This window comes from Lepidochelys kempii, chromosome 1, assembly GCF_965140265.1.
Source record: "Lepidochelys kempii isolate rLepKem1 chromosome 1, rLepKem1.hap2, whole genome shotgun sequence".
Lineage (NCBI taxonomy): Eukaryota > Metazoa > Chordata > Testudines > Cheloniidae > Lepidochelys > Lepidochelys kempii.
The window spans coordinates 196,629,644-196,657,033 of NC_133256.1; the positions used below are offsets into that span (position 1 = coordinate 196,629,644).

Genomic DNA, 27,390 nt, shown 5'->3' on the forward strand with positions numbered 1-27,390 from the left:
CGGAATATGAACAAGAGGCTGCTCGGCAGCTCTCCAACACGAGTTTCTACAAGCCATTACCCTATGATCCCACTGAGAGTTACCAAAAGCAACTACAGCATTTGCTCAAGAAACTTCCTGAAAAAGCACAAGATCAAATCCACACAGACACACCCCTAGAAACCCGAACTGGGATATTCTATCTACTACCCAAGATCCATAAACCTCGAAAATCCTGGGCGCCCCATCATCTCAGGCATTGGCACCCTGACAGCAGGATTGTCTGGCTATGTAGACTCCCTCCTCAGGCCCTACGCTACCAGCACTCCCAGCTACCTTCGAGACACCACTGACTTCCTGAGGAAACTTCAATCCATCGGTGATCTTCCTGATAACACCATCCTGGCCACTATGGACGTAGAAGCCCTCTACACCAACATTCCACACAAAGATGGACTACAAGCCGTCAGGAACACTATCCCCGATAATGTCACGGCTAACCTGGTGGCTGAACTTTGTCCTTACCCATAACTATTTCACATTTGGGGACAATGTATACCTTCAGATCAGCGGCACTGCTATGGGTACCCGCATGGCCCCACAGTATGCCAACATTTTTATGGCTGATTTAGAACAACGCTTCCTCAGCTCTCGTCCCCTAAAGCCCCTACTCTACTTGCGCTATATTGATGACATCTTCATCATCTGGACCCATGGAAAAGAAGCCCTTGAGGAATTCCACCATGATTTCAACAATTTCCATCCCACCACCAACCTCAGCCTGGTCCAGTCCACACAAGAGATCCACTTCCTGGACACTACAGTGCTAATAAACAATGGTCACATAAACACCACCCTATACCGGAAACCTACTGACTGCTATTCCTACCTGCATGCCTCCAGCTTTCACCCTGACCACACCACACGATCCATCATCTACAGCCAAGCTCTGCGATACAACCGCATTTGCTCCAACCCCTCAGACAGAGACAAACACCTACAAGATCTCTGTCAAGCTTTCTTACAACTACAATACCCACCTGCAGAAGTAAAGAAACAGATTGATAGAGCCAGAAGAGTTCCCAGAAGGCACCTACTACAGGACAGGCCTAACAAAGAAAATAACAGAACGCCACTAGCAGTCACCTTCAGCCCCCAACTAAAACCCCTCCAACGCATTATTAAGGATCTACAACCTATCCTAAAGGATGACCCAACACTCTCACAAATCTTGGGAGACAGGCCAGTCCTTGCCTACAGACAGCCCCGCAACCTGAAGCAAATACTCACCAACAACCACATACCACACAACAGAGCCACTAACCCAGGAACTTATCCTTGCAACAAAGCCCGTTGCCAATTGTGCCCACATATCTATTCAGGGGACACCATCACAGGGCCTAATAACATCAGCCACACTATCAGAGACTCGTTCACCTGCACATCCACCAATGTGATATATGCCATCATGTGCCAGCAATGCCCCTCTGCCATGTACATTGGTCAAACTGGACAGTCTCTACGTAAAAGAATAAATGGACACAAATCAGATGTCAAGAATTATAACATTCATAAACCAGTCGGAGAACACTTCAATCTCTCTGGTCACGCAATCACAGACATGAAGGTCGCTATCTTAAAACAAAAAAACTTCAAATCCAGACTCCAGCGAGAAACTGCTAAATTGGAATTCATTTGCAAATTGGATACTATTAATTTAGGCTTAAATAGAGACTGGGAGTGGCTAAGTCATTATGCAAGGTAGCCTATTTCCCCTTGTTTTTTCCTACCCCCCCCCCCAAGATGTTCTGGTTTAACTTGGATTTAAACTTGGAGAGTGGTCAGTTTGGATGAGCTATTACCAGCAGGAGAGTGAGTTTGTGTGTGTGGTTTTTGGGAGGGGAGTGAGAGAACCTGGATTTGTGCAGGAAATGGCCCAACTTGATTATCATGTACATTGTGTAAAGAGTTGTCACTTTGGATGGGCTATCACCAGCAGGAGAGTGAATTTGTGTGGGGGGGGTGGAGGGTGAGAAAACTTGGATTTGTGCTGGAAATGGCCCAACCTGATGATCACTTTAGATAAGCTATTACCAGCAGGACAGTGGGGTGGGAGGAGGTATTGTTTCATATTCTCTATGTGTATATAAAGTCTGCTGCAGTTTCCACGGTATGCATCCGATGAAGTGAGCTGTAGCTCACGAAAGCTCATGCTCAAATAAATTGGTTAGTCTCTAAGGTGCCACAAGTACTCCTTTTCTTTTTGCGAATACAGACTAACACGGCTGTTACTCTGAAACCTTATAGTGGCATTATGATATTTTCTGTTTCATTATCTATCCTTTTCCTAATGGTTCCTAACATTGTCAGCTTTTTGGACTCTTGCTGCACACTGAGCAGATGTTTTCAAAGAACTATCCACGATCATTCCAAGATCTCTTTCTTGAGTGGTAACAGCTAATTTAGATCCCATCCTTTTGTATGCATCGTTGGGACTGTTTGCCAATGTACATTACTTTGCACATAGCAACACTATATTTCATCTTTTTGTTGCCCATTTCTGTGATCAGAATGATGAATGATCAAAAAGCACTTTATGAGCTACATAGATGGTATTCACTTCACTGAGCAACAAAAAACAGCGACCTTTGAGGTGAAACAACTGCATTACAAGACAGTTTAGGACAATAAGCAAATAATGTTATGGCACCCAACTGAAATGGCAGAGACAATTTGAAGAAGGCAAAAATGTGTAATAAGAGTTCACACCCACACTTGTACAGAAATTCCAGTGGGATCTGCAATGAAGTTAACAGGATCTCAGTTTTACATTTCAGCCCCAAGACTAACATACCTTCCCTCATAGCGCAATGAGAGCTTTAATGACTAAGGGACAAACTCAGCAGTATCTCCCAGCAGCACAGTGCCCCGTAAAGCCACACTGTAGTCTTGCTTTAGTACTGACAAACAAGAGTGCCACCTACTAAATTATTTGGAGTTCTTATCCAAGCAGGATGAGATTTTGACACACCAGGATTTCGCTTATGTTGGCTTTCTACTGGTGTCACAAAAGATTAAACTTGTCAGCAAGATGGCTGCTACCAGCAGTACACTCAACGAAGTAAATATACATTTAGTTTTAGACAAAATATACACTAAGTTTTAAGGAATACTATTTGCCAATATAACATTTCAGGGGGAAAAATATCTGGGGCAAATTGGGTAGAGACTTGAAAAAAACAAAACAAAAACCTAGGACTTTTAGAAAAAGCTCACTTCTGAAACATGGAAGTATAAACTGAAGACCACCACCAAGTGCTCCATTGGCTTGAATTTGAGAACCAGTGGTTTGTGGAACTAGACATCTCTCTCTCAGTTTTGTTTTAACTAAGGAAGTTAAAGAACAGCTCTTGTCCAAAACATAAAGCATACTAACCAAGTCTGAGTCTAGGTGAAATGCTGTTGATAAATGCCCAGCATTGTATTGTTCCGCAGGACGACAATCCACTACAAAGAACCTTACTCCTTCCTGAAAGAAAAACATTTTACCTGTTGCAATTTACTAATTTGAAGTTTAAAATAATTAATGGGAAAGTCACATCATTCAAATGTATTTGTTATGCAAACCACTTTTTAGTAAGAACTCCTATGCTTTAGGGATGGATCTCCTGATGTGACTTACTAGTTATTAAAAAACTATGTTTAGTGTGGGAGTGCCCAGCTAGAGCAGTATAGCAATAACACCAATAATGCCCCAACAGTGATCTTACATTAACATAGCAGTTTTCATTTCCAACAGACTCCAAGTGCTATATACACAATGAAATCATTTTAACCATCATTGGGAAGAAATGCAGCCCCTACTTAATAGCACACAACAATACACAGTGAGAACCAACATAAAATTAAAGCTAAGCATGTGATTAAGTGCTTAGCTCAAAAGGGGTAGATGTAAGCATATGTTCAATGCTTTACTGAATTGAGGCCAGAAAGCTGTTATTAAAAAGGCAGGTACCTTTTTAAAGACAAAACTGTCTTACTGTCTTATGGGCTTACATCAAACTACAACATTATCCATGTATTATACTAAAATACTGAGAGCAAAATCTCTGCATGCTAGTATATTTGTCTTACAAACTATTACACAAATACTTAGATCCTTAGCACAAATTCACATTTCACAATCCAAAGGCAGGATTCTCTTGTAGCAGTATTTTAGTCACAGGTAAAGAGTTGATCTTTCACTGGAATATTGTGTGCGCACACAAGTGTGTGTTTTGTTTTTAAGTCTGCATCCCTATTTCAGGAAAACAAATTAAGGGAATGCCACCCTAGGCTCCTCACCACCCATGAAAGGCCTACTATTTTTTTTTTGTTTGTTTGGGGTGGGGGGTCGGGGGGGGTGGTATCATTGCCCGTCATAGCAAGGCTGTGCTGTGGCCAGGAAATCCTTTACAAGGGAGCTAGAATCTCAAGGCACGAAATTATTTCTAAATCAGCAAACAGTAACTTGTATTTTGAGCTCCTAAAAAAATATTTCAGCTAGATGGGAAAATGAAAGATTTCTATTCTTCTTTTGGAAAACAGCAATGTAGTATGTCTAGTTACTGACCCCTTGTTGCTGATTTGCTTGAAGAATCTCAGATACTGAAATCGCTAGACAGAGAGCTTGGCTCAAGTCTGTGTCGTCATCCTTGAGTCCCAATAAGCTGCTGCCAAAGAGACTGTTGTTGTTCTATTATGGTAAGACACAAAATACCTTTTACATTAATTGCAATTATTATAATTTAAAAAAAAAAATCAGACTCCAATCTAAGATTGTTACTTCTACAATGCTACAGGTGTATGTTGGACTTTATAGACAAGTTAAAAATAAGAGTCAGCCATATCTTGGTCACATGAGTTTTTCCATCAGAGAATTTCTGAAAACCATTAAAACAGCCAGACTTCCCTTACATTCAAGTTTGTCAAATAATAATTTGACAGCCCTATATCACTACAGTTGTGTCAACATGGTTAAAAAAAACCAACACATTTTTTCATCTCAGCAAACAGAAGTTGGTGTTAAGGAAATCCTGCCCCTTTGGTAATCCCCATTACTGGTCTACTACAAAACATGTGTACACCATGATCAGAAGAAAGCACAACAAGCAAGCCAAAAGTAATGAGTACCAGTTACAAGTTATTAGTTGCACTGATGTCAGTGGGACTACTTATGACAGTAGGAAGTGCAGGACTTTCCAGTATACAAAGAGCCCTATTTATCCTTCATCTTAATAGCTTTTTCTGCTCACTTTCTCAAAATTACATCCAAGATTGCTATCCGATCCCTGCCAGAGAACTACTGTATCAGTTTGGCCTGTCTGAATTGCTCAGTGTTCATAAAAATCACCAAGTTATAAAGTAATTTCCTCAACTGCTTGGCTATTACCTTTCTGAAAGAAGTTGGAGTTTTACTATAATAATACTGTGCCAAAGAGAAAAGGTCTTCTATATCTTCTATATCCAAACTGGCTGGGGAAGTTTCTAGGAATCCTGTAACATGCAACATATGGAAATTAATACTTAAAACATTTAAACAAAACATTGCATGTGGCCTTTTCAAACAGTAAAATATACTTTCTTTAATAAAGCACAACACAATTTTTTTTGACTAACCTGCATGTTAGTTTATCCTCTCATTCAGGAACATAATTGTTTTGGAAGTTACATTTTCAAAATATGTACCATTTACCAGTACATTTGTGAATATAGCGGTGGCTTCTTAAGCTGCCTGTATTGTTGAGTGATGGGATGGGACTGCTAGTCAAATCTCATTAGTTACAGACTGGTGGAGCCAGAAAATGCAGGAAATATCTGTTGTCCCCTTAAAGGTTTCTGAACCTCAGAAACACCACACACATGCATGTTATTTGCTAGGTGTCTGAGCTTCAACTCAGAATTACTCATGTTTAGAGCATTTCTATCTAAATTTATAGTTTAATCCTAAATCAATACTTCACCTAGTAAAGGGATAGCTCAGGAAGATCCAGGGAAAGCACCAAAAACTCTTAGTGACTATTTGACACTTATCTGTCCATCATGATGAAAGGGTGAAACTCAGCAGTGTATGCCAATATGGCAAAAAACCCAAACAACTTTACTGTGTATTACTGGATTTATAAAAAAAGTAAATACTTTCTTTTTTATTTTATTTTTTTAGGTTTAATAGTTCATAGACCTGCATTTTCATTGATGTGAACACAACATTAGAAATATAATAGATGAGATCCCTACCCAAGGAGCCTACAGTCTAATTCATATAAATGAAGACATGGGGGAAAGAACACACACAAAAATGGGTGCATAGAGTGTCTAAGAGAAAGAGCTAGTGAGAGGACTGGAGCATGAATAGAGAGGTTGTTTCAAGCACATGAAGAAAGGCATGCTGCCAAGTGTGAGAGAAGGAAAGGGAAATGCAAGAAAAGCATGGGTAGGATGCAAAAAGTGACAGGGGAATGAAGGAAGAAATGAAAGCAGAATACAGGCAGAAAGTGTTACAATGCAGTGATTTGAAGGTGACAATCAGGAACATTATGAAAAGAAACCGCGAGTGCGGGGATTTGCTGAGGGAGTGATGGAATCAGACTGGCAAATGGGGAAGATTATTTTAGCAGCAGCATTACAAGAGCAGTACGTACTTATCATTTCTTCTCTGCTGTCCGATTCTTGTGCTAAAATAACATCTCTGAAAATAGTAGAAACACAAGTATGGATTAAGTCAGTAAAAACAAACACCAAATACGGACAAAACTGTGAGACCAACGAATTCATATTATTAACTATATACTCACTTTGCATTGACAAGGATGATTAACATTAAGAAATAAATAAAAAATGGATCTGCTTGTTGTAGGTATCCATCCCATATTGCCTGAGTGACTTCAGCTGAGCAGTAATATGAAAAGAGGCTTCCAAGCTGAAACGTTGGGGAATAGCGTGAAACAAAGCAGAGTCAGGAACAACTTTAGCAGGACTACAATACTGCTAACAGATAGACAAGCTAGCTAAAAGAAAAACATTGAGGACAAGGTGCCACTAGTACTCCTTTTCTTTTTTTGAAACTGTACATCTGTACTGTGCATTGAAGGGTAATTCTACCCTTAAAAATTACTTTTTAAAAAGTTGCATAGTGGGGATCCAGATAGTTTCTCTATTTTTACGTATGCTCACTTCACAGCTGAAGTTTTTTTTTGTTTTTTACTGTCAGCCCTACAAGCTCAACTTGGGATCTGAAAGTTAGGCTGGGCTTAATTCTGGCTCATATGTCTTCAGCAATAGAGGTTTTGAAATTTAACTTAGTTGTTAATTTTGATGAGGCATAAGCCATAACGGAATTCATTCCCTACTGTTTTGTTGGCTGTGCAGGGCTAATCTTAACAAAAAGTAGTGACAGAACTTATTCTAGTCAGTAAAGCAAGCAGACATGACTTTGAATACACACTGTGAAACAGTGAATACCTATTAAGGTGGAGCCATTTTTACATTTTCACAGTTGAACCAGACTAAATTAAAGAGGATCACACATATAGTTTGGCAGTGAGACACACCATCTAAGTTTTAAAGCATTAGGCTGACAGATGAGTTACTAATTATCTGCCAGGAATGGAGTGTTTTATTACCATTATAAAAAAATTAATCTTTGGGTGCACACACTTTTAAAAAAAATGTATCCTTTCCACTACACAGAAAGTGCAAAGTGGATGAAAGAAAACAAGCTGTGAATTTCCTTCCCTGCTGGACAACATTTGTAATGATACTTAACTGAAAGGCGTAATACTTGGCTGATTTAGGGGCTTGCTGAGCCTACTGTTGTGCTCCAGATGGGATCGCTATTGTCATGGCTTTCAATAGCACTTCACCTACAAAACCTATCTTGAGAGCATTTAACACCTCCCAATTTGCTATTGTAATAAGGGTCAGAAGGTTTGAACAATTTTGAGTCAAGCTCTGTTGAATACGGTCTTTCTTTGAAAGACAATGGTGCACTGACAGATATAAATGGTGTTTCTTACAAACTTTTGTGTGTTTGAATTCCCACTCCCAATCACTCAATTGGTTAGTCTCTAAGGTGCCACAAGTACTCCTTTTCTTTTTGCGAATACAGACTAACACGGCTGTTCCTCTGAAACTCAAAATATAGTGATCTTAGAAAGAGCAGTTTCAGAGTAACAGCCGTGTTAGTCTGTATTCGCAAAAAAGAAAAGGAGTACTTGTGGCACCTTAGAGACTAACAAATTTATTTGAGCATAAGCTTTCGTGGGCTACAGCTTATGCTCAGATAAATTTGTTAGTCTCTAAGGTGCTACAAGTACTCCTTTTCTTTTTATATAATAGTTATTGAAACATACTTTCACTAGGGAGTAATATACAGATATACTAGACAGACTACAGTCAAATCTGACTGCTGCTTTAGATGACTGGCCAAAGCTAGATTTTATTTATTTGTGTGTGTATATGAATATTAGATTTTACCTGCTGCAGTTTAGTATTAAGTTAGTAGCAGCACAGAAAGCTCTAATTAAAAGAGGTGTTATTTTATACACAGTTTTATGGCTTTTTATTCCTCTAGCTTGAAGTGAAGAACCTTTGAAAAACTTGGTAGAGCCCAAGGATGCAAAAATACACCCTGACTGCTAGGATCTAGGTTTCACAGCTTACCATCAGTGTCTTTACTACAGACTTTACTTTACAGACTCCTCTTGCAAAATATAATTTAAGAAAACTGTCTCAAACAAAGTTTTGGATTTCCTACACTACTATCGAGTTTGATCTTGCAGTTTTTTGATGCACATTCACACTGACTTCAATATGATGTGTGACTACAAAACAAGTGCCAGGTCATATTAATTAGCAAATTAAAGGTTGGGGGAAAAGGCCAATTCTTTAAGAGACAGTGACACACAGCCTTGGGCTGCAATCCTGAAAAGAATTATTTTAGTATTAGTTCTGTCAACTCAAATATTTTAGTTAAGTGAGGGAGGAATTTAAAAAAAACAGACAACAGTAACTTGAATTTATAAAATGAATTAGCCCTATTCTAATCCATAATCTCTGAACTGACGTCCATACGCAAAACAATTGAATATATGGAGAAGTGGTATGCAGTACTATTTAACCACCTCTTGGAAGTGACAGTCAACTCAGACACTGCCACTCATACTTAATACGAAGCACTTCCAATCCCTAGTATCAATAGCTTAGGTTTTATTTCTACAGTAAGGATCTAATGTTCACAAGATCTCACCTTCTATTTGGAATGGAATGACTAGAGACTATAAAAGTGACATACTAAAAAACCATACACCTTTGTGTTCTTCTATTTCAGAACACTTTGGAAGTGATTAAAAAAATAAAACCTCCAAATTCCTTTTGCATCACTATTCCATAGCTCAGCAGTTTGTACTTAAAAGTTTCTACAGAAATTTATTTTATGATGTTTCCCTACTTTCACTTTATTACCCAGTTGAGTGCATACGAGTCCGGTGTCATCTTCTTAGTGTCAAGAAAGGAGCACAGTTCAGGCTCATGATACTGGAGGAGAAGCCTAAATAGATGAAATGGTCTCCCCTTCTGGAAACAATCCCTAAAAAGCAAGTAGCAAGACAATGTTTATGAAAACACCATAATACTCCAGTCATTAGGCTTATATTGGCAATTCTTAGCTAAGAAGAAAACATAACTTTGTGTGTATTAAGAGGAAACATGTAATCCCTTCGCTCATACAAATGGCCACATCAAAGCTGATCAGATGGTGGGGAGAATTAACAAATACTTTAACATTTTTAAACAATTTAAGCCACTACATTTAAATATCAAAATGAAGTTTAAACATTCGTTTGTGAAAGTCACTTTGGGCAGGAGTGTGCCTCAATCTAAACAGAGAATATTGTTAACTATTCTAATAGAACTGACCAAAGTGATTTTAAAAGATCTCCATGTACACCTGAATAAAAATTTCACATTAAGCAACTAGTGGGGAGGGAAGAGAGGCAATCATGGTATGGAGTAGGGCAAAATAAATTTGGAAGACAGTAAAGACAAATCTTTCTTGTAAGTTAAGTTCACTCAATACACAGCTCTCCCAATCAATGTAGTTCAATGTAGGTATGTGGGCAATTCTATTATGTTGAAGTTTGAAGTGAAACATTCCAACAATTTAATGCGTTATTTTAATTATTAAAAGATTTCTGCTTTCCCATTCAGTTAACAGTGTAATGGTAACAAACGGAAGACAGACATTCCATTGTCTTATTTTTAGCATAACAATTTAGGCTCAAAAATTAATTTCAATCTGAATGGTTAATAGAAGAGTTCAAGTCACTCACACTTTATCAGCTACTAATATTCAAAATGGACTAAAAAAAACTTTCAGAATTTAGAGAATTAGTTTCTCTGAGTTTCAGCTTACGATTGTAATAAAATCTCCATTTCAGATGTAGCAGGATTTTTCTCAAATTGCTCTGCTGAATAAATTGCTCCTTCCTACTTACCAGCTCAATCAATCCTCTAGTGGCCTGTCCAGATGTCTAAATGCAATTCACTGCCTCTCAAGAGCAGCGAGTTCAAATACCTACCTCCTCTATCACTGGAGGGGTGAAAAGGCAGAATGACACAAAGAAAAAAAAAAAAAGTGCTCAAGATGCTGATTTAAGAATCGCTCTCTAGCCAAAGAAAGAACAGAACTGACCACCTTAAGAGGAATCTATTTTCCACCCCTCACTAGAGGGAATATTGCCATGAGAAAACAGAATTCTCAACCTAACCCCTGCCAGCATTATCAAATGAGGATAGGAAATACTGTAGACTCTATCATCAACCATTCAGCAACATTCTAGGTTGTTTATCACTATTTCAGATCATATACTAAAACACATGTTGTGCTAATTCGTATCTTTGCATGATGTGATAAATGTGTGCTCATCTGTTTTCATTTTCTCCTGCTGAGGGGTAAAGAAATAGCCCTTTAATAAAAACAGATGTGTCAACATTAATGGCTTGACATTTTCATGTAAGCAGTTAGTTTACTCTGTCCAGCTAATAAGAATCATTATTATTCTACATGATAAGGAGAGAAATACAGCTAGATGCAGGGAGAAGAGAACTTCCTTATTATTACAATAAACAAACAAACTTTTGAGAACAGGTATCACATGTAAGAAAGGTTTGAAAATCACTCTCTCTGTAAAAATTATATTAATTTTCTACATTGTGTCTTCCTTCCCTTGTTTTGTTAAATAAGCTCTTTTCAAGAGAAACCAGCTACGGTTTAACAGTTCATCTGCTCTTTCTGCACATATCCCTACCTGATGTCAACATTCTCTTAAAACAATTTCTACAACAACCTGCCTACAATTAGGATTTCAGGTAAGTATCAGCAACAGGTAAAATTATTAACAAGAAATCCTGTTTTCATTAAGTTGCCTTTTTTTTGTGTGTGTGGAAAGTATAAGGATAGTCCTATGTTTAAGACACTGGACTTGGACACAAAAGATCTGGGTTCCATTCCCAACTCTGTGACAGACTGTCTGTGAAATGTTGGCCAAATTATTTAAATCTCTTCATTTCTCATTTGTAAAATGGGGATAATACTTCCTCTCACACCCTTCGTCTCATCTAGACTAAGATCTTTGAGCAGAGACTGTCCGTTAGTATTCTATGTACAGCACTTTGCACATTTGGAGTCTCCAGGCACTACTGTAGCACAAGTAATATTAATTTTAAGATGAGGGAGTAAATGTAGTGGTTAGAACAGCAGGGGGTGCTTCAAGATTCCTGAGTTTTATTTCCAAATTGATTATCTACTGTGTAGCTTGGGAAATCAGACCTTTATGTGCCTCAGTTTATGCACCCATTAACATGAGGACAATAGTCTCTACCTCCTTTATGGTGATGTTGAGAAACTTAGTGTTTGTGAAGTGCTTTGAAGTCACTGGAAGGCAGGCATTATAGACAAGCAAAATGCTAATAAGGGAAGAGAAAGTTCATCTTACAGAACATATAGGCAGAACAGTTTCTAAACAAGTACTTCCCATATTGCATGAGGTGATAATGTGCTTTTTAAAAGGTCTAGCGAATGTGTGCCAGTTACACGTGGATTAGTTAGATCATGAAAACTTCGGTAGTCATTTTCTGGAATCATATCTAACATGTCTGTAGCATTTAGATTAGTTACATTTTCATGTACACCTCCAATTTTACAATAATCTGAGGGAATGTGGCAGTTTTGCTACAAACAATGCTACTCCTTTATTACTGCAGAAATCTCTATACCATTTGCAAAATCCACCATAATCTATCTTTTGAGAGAAACTAGTTCTGAAAAATTTACATATTTGATGCCAGCAATAGTAGTGTGTTCTCTCTCTCACTCACACACACACACACACACACACACACACACACTTACTTTACCTAGGAATGTACTTGTTCATGATAGCATAAAAGCAATTGTATAAATCATTGCGTGGAATTCGAAGATGCACCAGTGGCTTCAGTAGATGTATCCAACCGAGGCAGGAACTGTATTTAACATTACGTGATTTACAATAAAAGGTAGTAACGGATTCAATATCCAAAAGTAATATGGACTTCTCTTCTTCTGGCACCGTCAGCTGATCTGGAAATAGAAAAGTATAACAAATACGAGAGACAGTTACAGAATAGTTTCATATGGCAGTTACACTCACATACAGAACTGTAACTGACTGCAGATAGAGTAGCTCGAATCAGATTTTTAAGTGATGGTGTGAAAACAGGTTTTAAGTAGGGCTGTCAAGCTATTAAAAAATTAATCACAATTAATTGTGCTGTTAAACAATAATAGAATGCTATTTATTTAAATTTTTTGGACATTTTCTACATTTTCAAATATATTGATTTCAATTACAACACAGAATACAAAGTGTACAGTGCTCACTTTATTTTTGATTACAAATATTTGCACTGTAAAAAAAGAAATAGTATTTTTCAATTCACCTAACACAAGTACTGTAGTGCAATTTCTTTATCATGAAAGTTGAACTTACAAAATGTAGAATTATGTACAAAAATAACTGCATTCAAAAATAAACAATGTGAAACTTTAGAGCCTACAAATCCACTCAGTCCTATTTCTTGTTCACCCAATTGCTCAGACAAAAAAAGTTTGTTTACATTTGCAGAAGATAATGCTGCCTGCTTCTTGTTTACAATGTCACCTGAAAGTGAAAACAGGCGTTTGCATGACACTGTTGTAGCTAGTGTTGCAAGATATTTACATGCCAGATGCACTAAAGATTCATATGTCCCTTGATGGGGACACGCATCCATGCCGATGATGGATTCTGCTTGATAACCATCCAAAGCAGTGTAGACGGATGCATGTTCATTTTCATCATCTTGAGTCGTCAGATGCCACCAGCAGAAGGTTGATTTTCTTTTTTGGTGAGTGTTGCTCTTGTAATACTTCTGAAATCATGCTTTACACCTTGTCCCTCACAGATTTTGGAAGGCACTTCAGATCCTTAAATCTTGGGTCAAGTGCTGTAGCTATCTTTAGAAATTTAACATTGGTATCTTTGCATTTTGTCAAGTTTGAAGTGAAAGTGTTCTTAAAACGAACAACATGTGCTGGGTCATTTTCTGAGACTGCTATAACATGAAATATATGGCAGAATGCAGGTAAAGCAGAGCAGGAGACATACAATTCTCCTCTAAGGAGTTCACAAATGTAATTAACACATTTTTTTTAACAAGCATAATAAGCATGGAAGCATGTCCTCTGGAATGATGGGCAAAGCATGAAGAAGCATATGAATCTTTAGCACATCTGGCACATAAATATCTTGTGACGCCAATTACAAAAGTGCCATGCAAATGCCTGTTCTCACTTTCAGCTGACATTGTAATTAAGAAGTGGGCAGCATTATCTTCCATAAATGTAAACAAACTTATTTCTTTAATGATTGGCTGAACAAGGAGTGGGACTGAGTGAACTTGTAGGCACTAAAGTTTTACATAATTGCACTAAAAATGAAACAATGAACAAAAAAACCTACATTTGTAAGTTGCACTTTCATGATAAAGAGATTGCACTTCAGTACTTGTATGAAGTGAATTGAAAAAATACTATTTCTTTTGTTTATCATTTTTACAGTGCAAATATTTGTAATAAAAGGAATATAAAGTGAGCACTGTACACTTTGAATTCTGTGATGTAACTGAAATAGAGATTTGAAAATGTAGAAAACATCCAAAATATTTAATAAATTTCCGTTGCTATTCTATTGTTTAACAGTGCGATTAATTTTTTTTAGTTAATCGCATGAGTTAACTGTGATTAATCGACAGCCCTAGTTTTAAGAAAAAGGCATTGGCCTAAATTTTCAAAGCAAGCGGGGATGTCACAATGAAGTGGGAACAGATGAGACTGTATTTTCTAGCCTACATGAAACAAAGAGGTAGATTTAAAATGTGCTAAATGCCCCTCTTTTATTCCAATTTGGAGCACTCAGCACATAACAGTCTCTCCGGCTCCACAAGTCAAAAGGGACTTTTAATTCAACAGACTAATCAATAATGCATATCTCCAATTCCTCAAAAACCCACTTACATACAAAACTTGAATTCTGATCTCAGACAGATTAAAATATCAGAGCAGGTCTTCTGATGGCAAAATTAGAGAGTTGTCATACTCAAACTACATATCTCCTCTGTTGTAGAGGTGTAGGCTGTGCTCGTTAGCCTAATAAAGTTGCAAGTCTCCCCTCCTACCTTTCTCCACCACGCCCCCTCTGGCTACCAGGGATTGGGAAATGAGGGGAGGTGGCAGACAGAGGGAAAAGACTTGCAGACTGATCAGGCTGACAAGCACAGTTTGCATCTCCACACTGCAGCACATTCTGTAGTTGAAAAGCCTGCCTGGTGAACTACAAGAGGAGACCCACTCTGACAATCCTTAGGAGGTTAGTCAGAGCAGGACTCACTGACAAACCTTACTGGTCACAAGCAGTATGGAAAAGGGGGGGGGGTAATAACAGGAGTGGGATAAAGAACATAGGTTAATGAGTGAGCTAGCTGTCTGTTTAACCAGTTTGCATTCAGAATAGCCAGCCCGCAAATGCAAATGCCAGGTTAGGTAGCAGAGCTTGGGATGGATACAGACCATGGTTGAGGAACAAGAAAGCATACAGGCTGGAAGCCATTTGACTTGCCTGTGTTACTACCTTCCCAGAGTCCAAGGTGATGGTGGTGTACACAAAAAGCACAGCTGTTAAATCAGGTAGGCAAGCCGACAGCCCTGGAAAAGGGATGTAACTGGCAGACTGACTGTTCTATCCAGGGTAGATTAATTTAAAAATATTACTTTTAATCACGACTCAAAATCCTTGATTTTCACTTACTGATTTAAATCATCAATTTTAATCATGTTTTCCAATTATACTTTTTAGGTATTTTCCTAAAGACAGGTTCATTCTTGCTAGTTGGTATAACCATTAAAACATGTTGATTTGATTATTTACAACTAAATAAAGCTTTTAAACTAGATGTGGTAATTTTTGCTAACCAGGGGGTATATAACTATACCCATTTATTTCAGCAAATATGTAGCTTAGCATATTTATTCAGATTTCTATGTTTTCATTGTTAGAAAGTGTATTTCTTATTTACAAGGTAATTAACTTTTTATTCACGCTTTGTGTCAAGCTATATTTGAACGGAAATTCAAATTCAATTAAAAATGTGAAAAACTAGCATTTTAAAATAATTTTTATTGAACATTACCAGAAGTGAGTTGCATACATAACAAAGAGATGCAAAGCTGTCCTGCAGAGACTGAAAGTATTGACATTTGGAAAAAATACCAGCATTCACTCCACTGTGAAGACTGAAAATGATACTTAATGAAGAACTTGACATCACGACCTATTTATAAAGCTTGACCTCTAAATTAAATGTTTTTACATTTATTCTCTCTATGTATAAAAGCAGCCTTTAACTCAATATTTACAATTTATAAGGAGAGCTCATTGATTCAGTATATTTTTCATTTTATTTTACTTGATTATAGTAAGTTTAGATCTTAACATAGGTTGTCACAAATAAAAGTTTAATTTTGAACAAGCTTATTTTATAAAAGAAAAAATGTGAATAAAAATCCAATTTAAATAAAAATTGGATTTTTACTTTAAAAAGATTTTTCACACATACCCTTCCTCTCCTCCCTCCCCCGGTCATTTCTCTTTATGCAGCTGAACTGGGTAACAACAAAAAAAGGGGAATGACTGTCTGTGTTTAATTAAGTATAGGCTGCTTTTAATTTAACATGTTATAATAATAAGTGTGTCCACATGAAGTTTGTGGTGACTAGTTATTTTGCTACAGGGACCCCACAACCCATAACTGATGGTAAAAATTATCTACAAAGGACGCATTTAAAAAGGTTGCCTTCACAAAAGTTGGTAAATATTTTTTTTTATAATATATAAAAGAAAATGCAAGTGTCATCTGAAGAGTTATAAATTTGCAGACTCAATACCCTCACTAAAATGTGAAATAGAGGATTTTAATCCTGTTTTAAATGCAAGTCTTAGATATAACCTTAACACCATGTTATATTGATTAGATTAATTACTTTGGTATGGTCACAAAACTAGTTATATGAAAGTTTTCTTTTGGCCTGATGAGAAAAACAGGGAAAAAAACCACAAGGAATAGTGACTTTACAGATGTAATGTGCCATAGTTCCATACAACATTAAAATTGATTGTGCCATTTTGCTGTACTCCTGAAAAAGCTAAGTAACCTAACAACATTAATAGTGGCGTTTTAGATTTTTTTTTCTATTTACTTAAGTGATTTTTTTCAGAAGTGAAACAGGGAAGAGGAATTCACATAGGAAACAGCTTTTTCTTCTCAATAGCTACTATACAAATGCAAAAACAGTTTAAAAATTATTATTGGATTATTGGTACATTATGCTAAGGACTTCTGGAAGCCCTTCAATGACAATTTCTAGAACTAGGGCAAGTGCATTTGCAGCAGTTTGTTTAGTTTTTTTAAGGTTCTGTAATGGTGGATAGGGAGAAAAGTGAAACGAGAGGAAGAGAAACAATGAAATAATGGCCACCAGTTTCCAAAGCAGTTCTGCATCCAATTCTGAATTCTGTAAAGAAATGTAGAGCTCCTGGCTATGACATATCTAGTAGCAAATACACAGGGGGACATGTAATGATAACTAGTCACTGGCTGAAGTTTAGGATATATATATTTTATAAAGAAACCTGCTCATCCATTGCTCTGCTTACATACATAAAACCTTAAGTCATATAACGGGACCAGCATCAAAAACTATAGATCACCCCCAAACCACACAACACTCTGACATTTCCTTCATCTAATCCACTCAGATCTAACCTCTTAAAGAGCTGAAGACTGGCTTTGCAGCCTAGCTTGAAAGTAAACAAAGTAAAACAAAAACAGGAACTGGAAGAATTCAAATGCAAGGGTAGGGATTGCCTAAGTTACTAAAGAGATGTCATCAACTTAAAAGTCAGTCACTATTGCATAAAAATGAGTTAGGAGTATTTTCAGATAAAACACTTGCCACTTAATCTTCCTGACAAATATTGTAGTTTTAAAATGGCATTTTCCTATGTTATTTATCACTTCTTCTTGTGTTGCTGTGTGAAATACCTAAACAAAAAGGGGAAACTGACTGGCACAAAGGGAGTGGGGGACTGAAAAAGGAAAGGAATTCCCTCTCTCATCTTTCAGTTCTAGTAAACTTAGGGGTCCCTTCTAACTACAGCTGACAAAAAGTTCTAGACAAAAAGAGTAATTTAAATTGACAATGTCCATTTAAGTTTATTTCACTCTCCTATATGAAGTCACTGGAAGTAACCCGGCTCTAAGTTAAAAAAAAATGAGTTCCTTGTTTTAGATTGCATTTAAAAATATAGCTAAAAATATGTGCAACTGTGTTACAGAAGTATTACACACTGCTGTAGCTGGTACCCCCATCTTAATATCCAATGGGGACAGAATGAGTTAAACCGATGGGAGACTGTTCCTCCCTCAAAAGTTGTAGGAAGTGGTATTGGTGATTAAGTGAACCTGAGAGTCAGCACTGAATCAGTGTTTATTATGGTGTTAGGAAGCACTGTGTTGCTCTTTGGCATAAGATGGCAACTCATCCCAAAGTTCAAAACCTGAAGGACATTATATAAAACACATCAAATGCAACAGACCAACTTTTTTGAAAGTGGTAATTTACATTTTTCAACACAGTCTCAATCACAGCCCTTTTTCCATTGGATTGTATTTGGATTATGCAGTTTCTCACATAACAGATAATACTTTGCACTTCCTGCATGTCTTCCATTCAAAGATAAAGTTTTGCTTGCACATCGAAGATATTCAGTTAGCTTTTACCTTCACCACCCAAAATCCCATTCACAGTTTAAATACTAGTGAAGATAATTATGTTAAACAACATGACTCTAAGAGAGCAGGCATTACAGAAATGTAATCAAACTTACCAATTAGCTCTTGGCAATCCTTGTGAATTATGCTCTGTTCCGGTAGATCTAAACAACCATCCCAGGATGCCAGACTGTCCCCTTTTCTTACAACGTTCAGTGCAATCTGAAAACAAACAGTTCTTCAAAGCATTACTGGCTGTACCTATGCAGCGATTTAGTTACTGCACTCAATGAACTCTACAGATTTAAGCTCAAAGGAGAATAAACATTTCAAAACTGAATTAAACACACTTCAGAATTCTGCATGGCACACATGCACACACGAATGGGGGTGGGGGGTAATCCTTTTATAATTATTCATGATACTGAAGCCATCAGCTTCAAATAAAAATATATCTGCAAGCATTATCCTCTTTATTTAAAGTCATAGTTACCTTCCAGACTTTGGCTCTCAAATCAGCAGGCAGTGGTCTCCCTTGAATTATGTTTCTTACTGTTTCAAGGTCACAACCTCCTTCTTCTAGAGCTTCTTCAAGGTCTTTTTCCCTACAGAAAATTTTTGTAATACATTTAAAATTACTTTAAACAGGAAAATATGTTTTGATTATTCAGTATCATCCTGTATGTATACACATGTGGTATCTGCTAAAGATCCCTCCAAGCTGGAGGATGCTATCAACCTAAAAAATATATATATATTTAAAAATACGTTTCCTGACCTGTTATTTATAAAAACTTCGATTATTGAAACCAAATACTGTAAAACCTAATTTATTTTTCACAATGTGTGTGGTCTGCTTGACTTCTAATTCCACTCAGTTTAAATAATGAAAATGAATTATTTCATTTTCTGATTCTCATGAAGTGGCACATTGCTACAAAATTGGTCTAACATTGCAGAAGATTGTTTAAACCTAAGGAGCTGCACTATTTTCATTGATATGTTAGAGATTCTAAGGAAGCATTTTTTCACCCACACACGACACACTCAAATGCAAATTCGGGACCTAAATTAGGTGGCAATGTCTCATTAAATAAAATCATTAGATGACCTAGATACTGGAAAAATATTTTCTAGAGGTTTATCAATAGTTAACTCAACTCTATATTTCCTTTTTCAGATGCATTCATGTCATGGGATGCTAGCCAATTAATTAACCTAGTCTTCAGTTTTATCTGGCATAATTAGTGTGGCAAACATAAAAGAAAACAAAAAAACCCAACAAATCAATGGATTTAAAAGATATCAAAAAGCTTTTAACACTAATACTGCAATATAACAAGTTAGCATATAACAGAATACTCAAGATGTCCCAGTTGTAAGATTTTTTTTTAATGTCTCACCAAAAATGTTTAAATGTAGACAAAACAGGTGATTATTCAGAAAGTGAAAACTACGTATGTATTTTTAACAGATAATATCTTCTTGCTGGCTGCAGTTGAACATTTCACACACTTGCAGACTGAATGCACCTGTTCAGCTACCTCTTACAATTTCATGTGAAGTTACAATTATGGCAAAATGGCAGGTGCAACGGGATATCAGAAGTGACAGTTAAAACAGTTTGTCTACAGAGTGAGAAGAGCGTGACACACTTGACATATATTAAGTACAGAATGATTCTACTCCAAAATACAGAGATGTATATACTTGCACATGTGGGTACTAAAGGCTTATCAGTTCAAGCGCTCTGTTAGTAACTAGTGTTGCCACATCACAATCTACTTAGTGAACTTCATTGTCCTTTAAAAAGGTATGTTTCATAAGGAAGAATTGTGGTACTGGCTGATATTAAATTCTAACATTCTATAGCAGACCCAGTAAAATTCCTCACATTTAGGCACTTTTCTTATGGTATGTATTTGCCCATGGTCTTCGGTAGCTACAGTTCATATTCCTGTAATAGATACAGCAAGTCAGATGCTAGTTTAGTATGCTAATTTTAATGTTTAACTACCCACTCCCAATGGAGTTCCTTGATCAAGACATATCAACTCTAGTCTCTTAAAAGACACACAAAAATCTGATTTTCTAAAGATTAATCTACATATTTCAAAACTACACAGGATGTTAGATGTTAAAGTTAAGTACCTGCACAATTGTTTGTATCTTTTTCCAATAGGCTTATAAGCATAAGTGCTTTAAAATCAGATTTTATATGTCAATTATATTGTATGAAAGCCAACATATTCATACCCAGTTTGGATGAAAATGTAGCAAGACTTCGTAAGAAGAGGTTCACTTTTCTAGGTTGTTTTTTTTTTAAATTAATCTATTATTTGTACAGCGGAAGTGCTTAGAAGCCCCAACTCAGATCAGGACCTCATTGTTCTAGGCATTGTACACGTACAAAGGAGTTTACAGTCTAAGGCTTTAGTCAGGAAAGATATCTGCCCTTACATGTTACTCTGTAGTTAAAATTTATTAGAGTTTAATAAGCAGCTCCCCAGCACCCCTGAAATAGATTACAGGTATATGTCTGTTGGAGAGGAACACCCCTACACACCTTCCCAAAGCTATTATGCATACTCATGTTAGAGGAGTTGCTGATTTTAGATGAGAGACAGCAAAGTTGTCTTCACAGCTGTGCAATAAATTACCGTCTTAGTGGTATGGTTATGTCAAGAGGGTTATAATTCTAAACTGGGGAGTCTAAAGAACCAGCAGTAGCTGCAAAGCTTAATGTTTTGTCTATAGTAGTATAATGCTTCCTACTTATGCCCTTAATAAATAGCTCATAACATCATTCATTAGAGCAATTCAGTTATCACTTTTTATTCCCATCTGAGAGAGACATGAGGAAGCCAAGCTGCTCACTTGAATAATCTCCCAAATAGAAGAGATCCTCATTGATGAATACAAATCAAATGGGAAAATAAAACCAACAAAATATTTGCAAACCTGAATTCATTTGAGCAAATCTTTTCTGTGTCTTAAGACTTCAGAAAGCCTGATCCATATAGAATTAGAGATTAAAATAAAAACACACCTAAAAATTTAGTGATGGCTGTGTTTTGTGGTTCTGATGTATTTATAAAATGGCCACACTAGCCACTTGATTTCTTTTTCATATGCTTCCTTTTGTGCAATCTTTCATTAGCACAATAATGTAACCTGTACCTAGCTGAAATTAATGTTCTGTTCAGAAGTCCAGTTTGACAGGTGGCAACCACAGGATCAAACTCCATTTGACAAACACCAGACATTGCACACAGCACAGCACTACCCAGTGAACATTATCAGCACAATATGCTCCACGGTTCTAATGCTTGCAATTTAGGCATATAACCCAGCAAGGCAAAATAAATTAGCATTCCTTAACACATAGGACAAACATGGTTGAGTGGTGTCCACATACTGACACAGTTGTGCAAAACTATGCAACCCTGTTTGTTCATACACCTCTAAATTGTCTGACTATATTTGTACCAGTGCATTCTGGAAAATGTGGGCCATGAACCCATTCTTCCATAGAAGATAAAGCATCTGAAGAACATACACACAGAGCAGAACCAGCAGCATGTAGGCAATGCACTCTGGGATATCCAGGTGCACAGAGAAGTGAGATGAAGGAGAAACTGCCAATCCTGTTAAGCAGGCACTGTTAGGAGGTCCCATCAGTATTGTAAAACTCTGAACTCAGTATGTCAAACTGATTAGAGAGACACAATCAAGTGCCAGATTAGGCCTATAGCACAGGTAAAATATGGTTAGCTGCTACAGTTTACTATCCAAGTTTTAACCATGTGTGTGGAAACAAAACTGTTACCACCAGCTACATAATTAACTGGTTAAAAGTCATAGTGTAGCTAGAGCCTCAGGCTGTAATATATAAACCACATTTCAACATGTATTGGAGAGAATGTAATTAAATTAAAGACAAACACACCTACGGAACAAATAGAATCATAGGTTTCAGAGTAACAGCCGTGTTAGTCTGTATTCACAAAAAGAAAAGGAGTACTTGTGGCACCTTAGAGACTAACCAATTTATTTGAGCATGAGCTTTCGTGAGCTACAGCTCACTTCATCGGATGCATACTGTGGAAACTGCACAAGACATTATATACACACAGAGACCATGAAACAATACCTCCTCCCACCCCACTCTCCTGCTGGTAATAGCTTATCTAAAGTGATCATCAAGTTGGGCCATTTCCAGCACAAATCCAGGTTCTCTCACCCCCCCACCCCCATACACACACAAACTCACTCACCAGCAGGAGAGTGGGGTGGGAGGAGGTATTGTTTCATGGTCTCTGTGTATATAATGTCTTCTGCAGTTTCAACAGTATGCATCTGATGAAGTGAGCTGTAGCTCACGAAAGCTCATGCTCAAATAAATTGGTTAGTCTCTAAGGTGCCACAAGTACTCCTTTTCTTTTAATAGAATCATAGAATATCAGGGCTGGAAGGGACCTCAGGAGGTCATGTAGTCCAACCCCCTGCTCAAAGCAGGACCAATCCCCAATTAAATCATCCCAGCCAGAGCTTTGTCAAGCCTGACCTTAAAAACTTCAAAGGAAGGAGATTCAACCACCTCCCTAGGTAACGCATTCCAGTACTTTGCCACTCTCCTAGTGAAAAAGTTTTCCCTAATATCCAACCTAAACCTTCCCCACTGCAACTTGAGACCATTACTCCTTGTTCTGTCATCTGCTATCACTGAGAACAGTCTAGAACCATTTGCACTGGAACCCCTTTTCGGGTAGTTGAAAGCAACTATCAAATCCCCCCTCATTCTTCTCTTCTGCAGACTAAACATCCCCAGTTCCCTCAGCCTCTCCTCATAACTCATGTGTTCTAGTCCCCTAATCATTTTTGTTACCCTCTGCTGGATGCCTTCCAATTTTTCCACATCCTTCTTGTAGTGTGGGGCCCAAAACTGGACACAGTACTCCAGATGAGGCCTCACCAATGTCAAATAGAGGGGAACGATCACATCCCTCGATCTGCTGGCAATGCCCCTACTTATACAGCCCAAAATGCCGTTAGCCTTCTTGGCAACGAGGGCACACTGTTGACTCATATCCAGCTTCTCGTCCACTGTAACCCCAAGGTCCTTTTCTGCAGAACTGCTGCCGAGCCATTCGGTCCCTAGTCTGTAGCAATGCATGTGATTCTTCAGTCCTAAGTGCAGGACTCTTCTGGAAAGAATTAAGCAGCCTAATTACAAACACACCTGGAAGAGAATTTCTAATGGACCCACTAGTTTTAATTCTGCAGCTATCAATAGCTGATATTTACAGATTAAAGAGTGTGTATTTGTACTTATATCAAAATTGGCTTTTGCCATAATGTAAATGGAAACAATCACACAGGGGGAAAAATACCCAACAGCAGAATACCATCTTAAAACAGTCAGTCATTCCCTAGAAATTCTATCATCAGTACTTTGTTCCCCGTAGAGCACAAAACAGGGGATGGCACTAGTCTACTGCCTGACCCTGAAGATCACTAAACTGATAACACTTCTGTAGTGACAAATCATGCTATCACCTTACATTAGATGGTATTGAAAGATACTTTCAAATCTGTTGGGGGGGGGGGGGAGAGAAAGAGGTTTTGTTTTGTGAGGGGGTTCTCTCTTGGGACTGAGAGGGGCCAGACAGAAATCCATCTTTTCCAACCCATCCTAATACAAGTCTCCAATATTGCAACCAGTATAGGTAAGCCAGGCAAGGCGGATTAGTTTATCTTTTGTTTTGCTTGTGAATTTTCCCCGTGCTAAGAGGGAGGTTTATTCCTGTTTTCTGTAACTTTAAGGTTTTGCCCAGAGGGGAATCCTGTGTTTTGAATCTGAATACCCTGTAAAGTATTTACCATCCCGATTTTACAGAGGTGATTATTTTACCTTTCCTTTAAATAAAAACCTTCTTTTTAAGAACCTGACCGATTTTTCCATTGTTCTAAGACCCAGGGGTTTGGGTCTGTAGTCCCTTTGTAACCAACTGGTGAGGATATACGCTCAAGCCTTCCCCAGGAAAGGGGGTGTAGGCTTGGGGGAATATTTAGGGAGAATAGGACTCCAAGTGGTCCTTTCCCTGATCGTTTGTTAAATCAATCACTTGGTGGTGGCAGTGATCCCAAGGCAAGAAAGGAATCTGTGCCTTTGGGAAGTTTTAACCTAAGCTGGTAAGAATAAGCTTAGGGGGTCTTTCATGCAGGTCCCCACATCTGTACCCCAGAGTTCAGAGTGGGGAAGGAACCCTGAGATGACATGGATTGCAACACAGAAGTCATTTCCATTACTCTGCTGTGGCTATGACAGTCAGACATTCTTTTCCTCTATCACACCTAAAAAGACTGTTCAGAATGGTGGGTGATGTAATCGATTGAGTTTACCAGGGCTCTGTAAGAGAGCAGAGTCTCAATTGCTAATAGGAGTTTGATTTTCCTCCAAATAAAAAAACAAAACAATCAGATTCAGACTGATTTTAACGTTACTTATGAAAGTAATATTACAGCAAGAAACAAGAGAAAACTGAAAATGAACTGGGCCCCTGTCCTTCATATGACTGGTGAAGGCCTGCACAAAAGTCAATCCATTACTGACTACATTTATTATACCTCCTTTGGGAAGAATGTAGCATCTCATCTCTCGAATAGGGCAAGCTGCTAAGAGCCCTTAATAGCTTTGGTTTACGTTCAGTGTTGGCTTCTCCGCTTTTATCTGGGTACAATTCAAAGTTTTAGTTACAGTCTATAAAGTCCTGATTGGTGCCTGGACCATTTATCTGACAAATCAATTCTCTTGCACAAGGCATACCATTGTTAATGCTTGGAATTAGCCTCTTTACAGCTAGCAGCAGGTCTCTCTCAGTAGAGGGCCCTTGCCTCTGAAATACAATTCCTCCTCCCACTCTATCAGTCAGTTAGAACCCAAGTTCATCAAACTTCAGGATATACAGCAAGACTTGCTCGACCAAGGCTTTTAAAACTTGGGGAGGAGGTTGGGATGAAGAGAAGTCAGTCCCCTGTTGGGCCTTTTATGTTTAAAGACTTGTATTTTTTATGAAATGTTTATTTTAGGGATGTAAGGCACCAAGGTGCTTGGTAATGACCACCAATAAATATTACTAAATGAATAATTACATAAGCAGAACTTACCTACCCACCGGTACTACCTTGGATGGATTTGGGAAGCACAATTATAGAATGCTGCTTTTCACAGAAAATAAGTCATCACTTTGCAGTACAATTTCTTTTCCAGAACTTTTCCAATTAGAATAAACAAAGGAAGCTGAGATTTTACCTTTAACCTCTAAAAACCACCAGAAACTAGTCTGAAACTTCAACATTTCTAGTGCAATCTGAATTCAACATTCATAAACACTCACTTTTACTAAGGATCTATTTAAGCAAGTGCCATGGGTGGCTGATTGGTTACTTAAGGCAGGTTTCGCTGTAGTGACATTTCATCACATCTATGGTTGAAAATTATTTTCTTAGCAAATCAGTTATGCAAATAAATTTTGCATGTCTAAGTTTGTAAATATTATAACAATACATTGAAAATATCTAGTAATCACATGGTTTACTGAATTAGTTTGTAATGCTGAATATAAACCATTCAGGAAACTTTGACCAAACAGCACACTACTTCTGATAAACCAGGTGGGTTTTTTTGGTCATCATAAATGAAACAAAGCTAAAAGTCTAAACAAAAGGAATCCACATGCTCCTCGCAATACAAATGATTAATACACACACACATGCAGAGGGAAGGAGAGTGCGCACGAGCGCTTTTTCTTGGCCTTTTAGACAAGATCAAGCATAACATCAATATGGTCTCCAAGTGAATGCATCTGGGACTATATTCACCCTCGTAGTGGGTGAAATTCAAGCATCTAGTATGCATTTTCCATCTCTAACTACCTATGATCCCAACTCCTATTAGTCTTTATGGAAGTTCACATAAATTACTGAGTGTGTTGAGTTTCTGGAAAGCTTTTATTTATTAAGAAGACAGTCACCAAATTAGACCAAAATTAAAATGTAAAAGCCAAATTAAGATATTTCATTCTTAACCCTTCAATTTCAATGGGGATGCATAGAGTTAAGATGAGCACTTTCAAATAATGTTGATAGGACCTGCATGGTAAAACCAGACCTAATATTTCTGTATAGGTTTGCAGTCAGCTCCTTCTATGCCTGTGAAGAAGCTCCATAACCATGGCATACACGTGACAAGGCTGCCAAATCAGATCAGAAGCTGTTGTGAGGTAAACAAGCAGGGAAGAGAGTCAGCAGAAAAATATTTCTGGAACCAGATCACAGACAGACAGAGGAGAGGCTGAACAGAGAGGAAGCAGAAAAACTACTGATGAACTATTACTTTCACCTATTTGGCAGTACAGAGACTCTTTTATGCAGCTGCATAGCTAGCATAGATCAAAGGCCATCACTGGGATAATGCTTTGAAAATGTACCCCTTAAATTTTTTGTTCTGAGAAAGACACCTAGATATCTTGCTATAAGAAATTACAATGTTGCTTTTCTCCCCTATTTAGTTTAAATCCGCATGGCATACACGGGCTAACCTGACATTGACTATAAACAAGAATAGATGAAAAAAGCTAATCAGTAATACATACCCTTCGGGTAAACCATCACACTCATTCATTAGTCTGTATGAACCTTAAAAACAATTATCTCCACCCAGATTACTACACTGCTTAGCCATATGCTGTTCATAGATCTGTTTATGCTACTATACTTGAAAAGATGCTCTCATTACTTGTATCTGCCTTCCTTAGACGACAGCCTAGTATAATAACCACTCATTATTTGCCTTAATATACAGCCCATCTTCATGGTAGCAAGCAGTACTGTAAGCATGTATTTAGTAGGTATGGATCTACATACACGCTCCCTGTACCTCCTAGAACAGAAACCAGGCTGCCA

General features: G+C 37.6%; 1 protein-coding gene across 3 annotated transcripts in view; it reads right to left on the reverse strand.

Moving 5' to 3' along the window:
- The window catches only part of TBC1D23 (TBC1 domain family member 23), a 64,882-nt gene that overhangs the window by 31,997 nt on the left and 5,495 nt on the right, over nt 1-27,390 (reverse strand). For 2 of the 3 annotated variants that reach the window (XM_073307586.1, XM_073307603.1), the window contains exons 2-10: nt 18,917-19,028; nt 18,540-18,645; nt 12,433-12,637; nt 9,481-9,604; nt 6,813-6,937; nt 6,660-6,706; nt 5,411-5,514; nt 4,592-4,714; nt 3,416-3,508 (exon numbers count right to left, since the gene is read on the reverse strand). In XM_073307586.1, the coding sequence (XP_073163687.1) occupies nt 3,416-3,508; nt 4,592-4,714; nt 5,411-5,514; nt 6,660-6,706; nt 6,813-6,937; nt 9,481-9,604; nt 12,433-12,637; nt 18,540-18,645; nt 18,917-19,028 (1,039 nt within the window). Of the gene's footprint in view, nt 1-3,415; nt 3,509-4,591; nt 4,715-5,410; nt 5,515-6,659; nt 6,707-6,812; nt 6,938-9,480; nt 9,605-12,432; nt 12,638-18,539; nt 18,646-18,916; nt 19,029-20,317; nt 20,381-27,390 lie in introns of all 3 variants that reach the window. The other variant, XM_073307592.1, reaches the window with a different exon arrangement.